Source organism: Chaetura pelagica, unplaced genomic scaffold (genome assembly GCF_000747805.2).
Source record: "Chaetura pelagica isolate M959 unplaced genomic scaffold, ChaPel_1.0 scaffold145, whole genome shotgun sequence".
Classification (NCBI taxonomy): domain Eukaryota; kingdom Metazoa; phylum Chordata; class Aves; order Apodiformes; family Apodidae; genus Chaetura; species Chaetura pelagica.
In genome coordinates, this window is record NW_009953332.1 from 406,939 (window position 1) to 412,409 (window position 5,471).

At 46.0% G+C, this 5,471-nt stretch overlaps 1 protein-coding gene across 1 annotated transcript in view; it reads left to right on the forward strand.

The window, feature by feature from the left end:
• Positions 1 to 794: 794 nt before the first annotated feature.
• The window catches only part of SLC46A2 (solute carrier family 46, member 2), a 6,286-nt gene continuing 1,609 nt past the window's right edge, over positions 795 to 5,471 (forward strand). Inside the window, exons 1-3 of the mRNA XM_009998146.1 lie at positions 795 to 1,863; positions 3,537 to 3,620; positions 5,179 to 5,335. Coding sequence (XP_009996448.1) covers positions 795 to 1,863; positions 3,537 to 3,620; positions 5,179 to 5,335 — 1,310 coding nt within the window. The remainder of the gene's footprint in view (positions 1,864 to 3,536; positions 3,621 to 5,178; positions 5,336 to 5,471) is intronic.

Below are 5,471 nucleotides of genomic sequence, written 5' to 3' on the forward strand. Positions count from 1 at the left end.
GAAATTCCCACATTTTAAAGACAGGACTCAGCAGGCAGAGTAGCATCTGTGGGAGGCAGGTTATCAAAAATAGGCTCTTTTCCTTTTAATATATTTTTGGAATAATTTCCTGATTGCATTATTGAAACAACAGTGACATAAGGAGCACAATGGAGCAACAGGTCAGAGGGGAGCAGTTAAGAGCAGAAGAGCCAACATATTTGTGTAGAGAAAAGGGAGAAGAGCTGGCAGTAAGGGGAATTCTGAAATTACCTGATAAAAAAAGCACACAGCCACCTCCTATCCCAGCAGTGACACTGAAAATCCTCTGACACGTGAAGGATGCCAAAAGGGAAAAAAAAATCCCAACAATCAAAAAAACCAAACCAAAACTAGCCACCACCCCAAATTGCAGCAATTAGTTGATTGCAGCATTTTCACTTCCTAAACTGGGAGAGAAAAATTCCCCTGGGTCATCTGACCTCTGCTGAAACTACACCAGGAAGAGGAGCAGCAGCAGGCGGGGAGCTCAGGGTGCTGTTCTCCAGCTGTACAAAAGCCTCTTCTGCATGAGCTGGAGATCAGAGCAACACAGGGATGTGCCTGCCTGTGTATACGTAGCAAGGTGAGGCACAAATATCTCCCAGCCAGATCATCTCTTGCACAACTCTCTGTCTCCGTGCAGCCCAGCAGACCATTTGTTTTTTCCTCCTCTGCTGCTCCTCTCCAAGCACACCTGCAGAGCAGACCTGCTGAAGAGCCCCTTCCTCCTGCACGACTCCCTGGCAGCAGCTGTCCCCAAGAAGAGAAGCATCATGGTAGGGGTGATGGCGATGAGGACGTGGACTGAGCCAGTGGTTGCAGGTTCTCAGGTGGCCAGTGCCTTCTATGACACAGCACTGCTGCTGGTGGTGAAGAACTACTACAACCAGACCAATGCCACTGCTCCCTCCCATGCACTGGAAGATGCTCAGCAGAAGGCTATCTCTGATTTTTATATTATCTACAACCTAGTCCTAGGCCTGAGCCCACTGGTGTCAGCCTATGGCTTGTCCAAGCTGGGGGACAGGGTGCATCGGAAGATCCCCATCTGCCTCTCCCTTCTTGGCTACTTGGGCTCCAAAACTCTCCTGCTCCTCCTGATCCTGCTGGGCTGGCCAATAGAGGTGATGTATGGGGCTGCTGCCTTCAATGGGCTGACGGGTGGTTTCACCACGTTCTGGGCAGGCATCATGGCTCTGGGATCCCTGGGGTCCTCCGAAAGCAGGAGGTCTCTGCGGCTTGTCATCATTGAGATGGTGTATGGCCTTGCTGGCTTCCTGGGAAGCATGGCATCTGGGTACCTCTTTGTTGGCTTCAGTGACCACTATCGAGAGGGTGCTGTGCTGGTGAGCTGCAGCATCGCTTGCTATGCTTTCTGTCTTCTCTACAGCACTTTTGTCCTCACAGTCCCCAAGCCAGCAGCTTCCTGCCCAGCCAAAGCTGAGAGCGCAGAGGAAGTGGGTAACCAGCCACCAGCCCAGAAAGAAGCAGCAGGAGCAGGGAGTTCCCAATGTTCAGAGAGCAGCAGTTCCACCCTAGCATCCCCCTCGAAGCTCATCCTCATAATGCTGTTTGTGGCAGCAATCCTCTACGACCTCGCTGTGGTCGGCGCAATGAACGTGCTTCCACTCTTCTTGCTCAGGGAGCCTTTAAGTTGGAACGCTGTGGAGATCGGCCACGGCAACGCTGCTGGGTACATGATCTTCATCACCAGCTTCCTGGGGGTATTTGTCTTCTCCAAATACATGAGGGACATTACAATGATCATGATTGGAGTGGCATCCTTCAGCGCTGGCATCCTCATCATGGCCTTCGTGCGCTGGACATTCCTGTTCTACATCGGTGAGTGGAACGGCTGCTTGTGCCAGTGACTGCATTCTGAGAAAGGGGCTGGGGGGCATGTTCTGGGGAAAGAAGGGCTCTTGCTCTGCTTCGTGGTGAGCTTCAGAGCAGGAAGCTCAGCAGACCATAACATAATTGAATCCCAAGAGTACTTTGTTATCGTTCCCCTCTCTCCACATCTCACTTCGTACCCCTTACACTCAGCACCCCACATTATCCAGAGGAGGCAAACACTCCTGACAAGGTTTAGGTTAAGGCTGATTGACTTTGTCATTTGTTACTTGGTCATGGCTCAGATTGCAGCAAGGGAACAATGCTCACACTGCAGGGGAGCAGGAGTTGTTGCTGGCTACCTGGACTATTAGAACCACACTTGCTGCATTAATGGGAAGCACTTTCTTCTGGTGAGGTAAGGCTACCACAGAAACAAATTGGCAAAGGTTTCTTATTAAGCAAACATCTAAAGATATGATTTATTTTCATGACATGAAGGCAAGTATGGTCGATGGGAAACTTAATAGTGAAACATTGGAGCTGCTTTAGCAACTAAAATATTGCAAGAATGTAGTGTACAAATCTCACACTATGTATAAACAACCAAGAGAGAGGTAACAATAGATAGGGGAGTACCCCATAATGAAGGAAAGGCAAGTTTATTTTTGGGAGGTGGCCTCTGCAGGAACACAGAAAACAAAACCCAAGAACTGCATCCGTTGTGGCAGTGAGATGGATTATTCATATCAGAAAAACAGAGAGACTGTGGAGTCTCCTTCTTTGGAGACTTTCAAGACCTGTCTGGATGTGTTCCTAAATGCTCCTGCTGCAGCAGGGGAGTTAGACTTGGTCATCTTCAGAGGTCCGTTTCAACCCCTGTGATTCCGTGAAACACAGTATCATGTGTTGGTTTGAGGTTTTCTTCTAAAAGTGAGAAAAAGATCTAAGAGAAAGGGCCTGAAGTAACTTTTCTGTTTGTGCCAACAGGGAATGAGAAACTGAAAATCAAACAAGGTTTTTCTAAAGGGAAGGATGGTAGGATATTAAATTTGTTTACTAAGTCAAACATTCACTAAAATTCTAAATTTTTTTAGGCAATCAGATTGAGGAACAAATTATTTTAGTTTTTTTAATGCTTAAGTCCAGCATAAACATATGCTGCTGCACAGTGTACAGGATGCTTATTCCCTTCAGTGCAGAAACATCTCTGTAGTTTTAGCTCCCTGAAAGTCTTCAAACTACAGAAAGCCTAAAATACTGCAAGCCAGAAGCACTGAGATAGACAACAAGTATAGTGTTATCAAGGTACTGTTCCTGTCAAGGCTGCATAGTATGGAGTGCTCTTTCTGCTGGTTAGAGTTAACTCATTGGTCTAACTGCCTCAAAGAATAGTGCTATAACACCTTTACATTGTAATTTTGGTCTGAAACCAAGAGAGACCATGGCTGGTTAGGACAAAGCATCTCTGCTAGTGGGAGCAACAGGTGGTTCATCCACCATTGTATCAAGTGAGGACTTGCTCTCCTAAGATTTGTACTGCTTTCTGGTACTCAAGGGACAGGAAAAGGTGAAGCAAAGGCCGTGCCCAAGCCAGAGGAATGTAGTTTTCAAAAGCAGTGGTTGTGTTGGGAGAAAAGGAGCAGGTACTGACAATAACTACATTATTCATTTCATTGCAGCACGGGCAGTGATGCTCTTTGCACTCATCCCCTTACCAACCATCAGATCCATGTTATCCAAGCACGTCGAAGGATCATCCTATGGTAAGTACTTTGGTTACCTTACCAATCAAAAAGCCCTCAATTCCCTCCATTCCCTCTCTATGCCTAAGGCATAGAGAGAAAGGTAAGTTATTGCTACAACCGGTGCTTTGTGCAATAAAACCAGAACAGTTGGTACCACAAAGGGAAAGGGAGGAGCAGAGAAACTTGCAGGACAAGATTGTCACATCCAATCTTCTGGTCTTCAGTTGTGTCAGCCTTTATCCATAAAATTTTCAGCACATGCTTCAAGAGATGACTATCAGTGTGCAACTTCAAGGCAGAGAAAATATTGGAGGTGCTGCTCGAAAAAACAGTGCTCCAGGGAAAACTGAGAGAAACAAGACATTGGGATGAAGCACAGTGATACTCACCATTATTTTTGGCTTCTTTTACTTCAAGTTTTGGGAAGGATGGATTTGTTTATTTTTAATTTTTTAAAGTTATGCTCTCTAAATAGATCTCCAAGTGTCATTTAGCATTTGCTCCTGCCAGACCATGATTTAACTAACAGAGTTGTATTAGGTTGAAAGTTGTATTAGGAAAGAGTAAAAAATGTGTTTTCTAACAGTGTATTGAAGGCTACTATTTTAACTCCAATAAGCTAGATACAGACACAACGGACAGGACTGGCCATGAATTCCAACAGCACCTCAGGCCTCTGACTGCTTGTGCCTCCTCCAAGCGTGTTCCCACAGCCATCCTTTGCATAATTTTCCCAACAGCCAGATGAACACAACCCTGCTCTGTCACCAGTCCATCCCTTCTGCTTGTGTTCCTCAACATGCTCGATAACAACCTAACCCACCTGCCTTAATAAACACAGGTCACACCCCAAATTAATTATTATTAATCACCATGCTGTTTTTAACCTCCACAAGAGCCACCAAGGCTGCAGCTGATAACCATAGCAGGGCAGCTCCGCAGCAGGACTGTGCAGCACAGCAGCCCCTGTGTCCTCTGGGTCTCCTTCAGTGGTGGCTGCTGGGGCTGTGTGGCTGGCAGCAGGTTGGGTGCACAGCCCTGACCTCTCTCCCAGGCTGCACAACCCAGAAGGGCTGAGACACTTCCCCTTCCCCTGTTTACCACCGCAGAAACAGAAAGGTGCACTTCAGCAAAAAAGTTGTTACAACTGGGATTCACTTTCTGCCTTTCCTCTACCCTAAACATCATAGGAATCACACGTATCTCCCCATTTCAGGCATTTTAAACCCAGCAGACCACTCTTCTGGCCTAGAGAAGAGGCAGACCTTGATTAAAATTTCTTGTCCTGAAGAGGTTAGCTCAGGGCTACCTTGCTTCCTCCTATGGAAATGAGCCCCTATTGCACAGTTTACTGCTGCTTTTCCAAGCAGCTATCTCAACATCTAGATTGTTTAAACAGGCAGTTTTCCAGCTGGATCTTTTGTCTTACACCTAAGAGAGAGAAAATCCATTTAATTCAGTCCAGATAGCAGCAGATAAAAACTCATGCCATCTTGGCATGTGTGAAGCAATCTTGCAGGGAGGTACTAAAGCTGTTTTCTTCTCCCTGGTAACAAACCATGTTCCTGTTTCACAGGTAAGGTGTTTGTCCTGCTGCAGTTGTCTTTAGTCACCACAGGAGTAGTGACATCTACAGTCTACAACAAGATCTATCAAAACACCCTGAACTGGTACAGCGGCTTCTGTTTCATCTTGTCTTTTCTAGTTGGCTGCCTAAGCCTCCTCCCTTTAAGGTAAGGAATAGAAAGGGGTTTTTTTGTCCAAAATTATTTGCTGTGTTTTCTCCATGCTTCCTGATTCTAAGTCTAAAGTGTATAATACAGATGGGAAAAAAATGCATATATTATTTTTTTAAAGAAAACTGGAAAG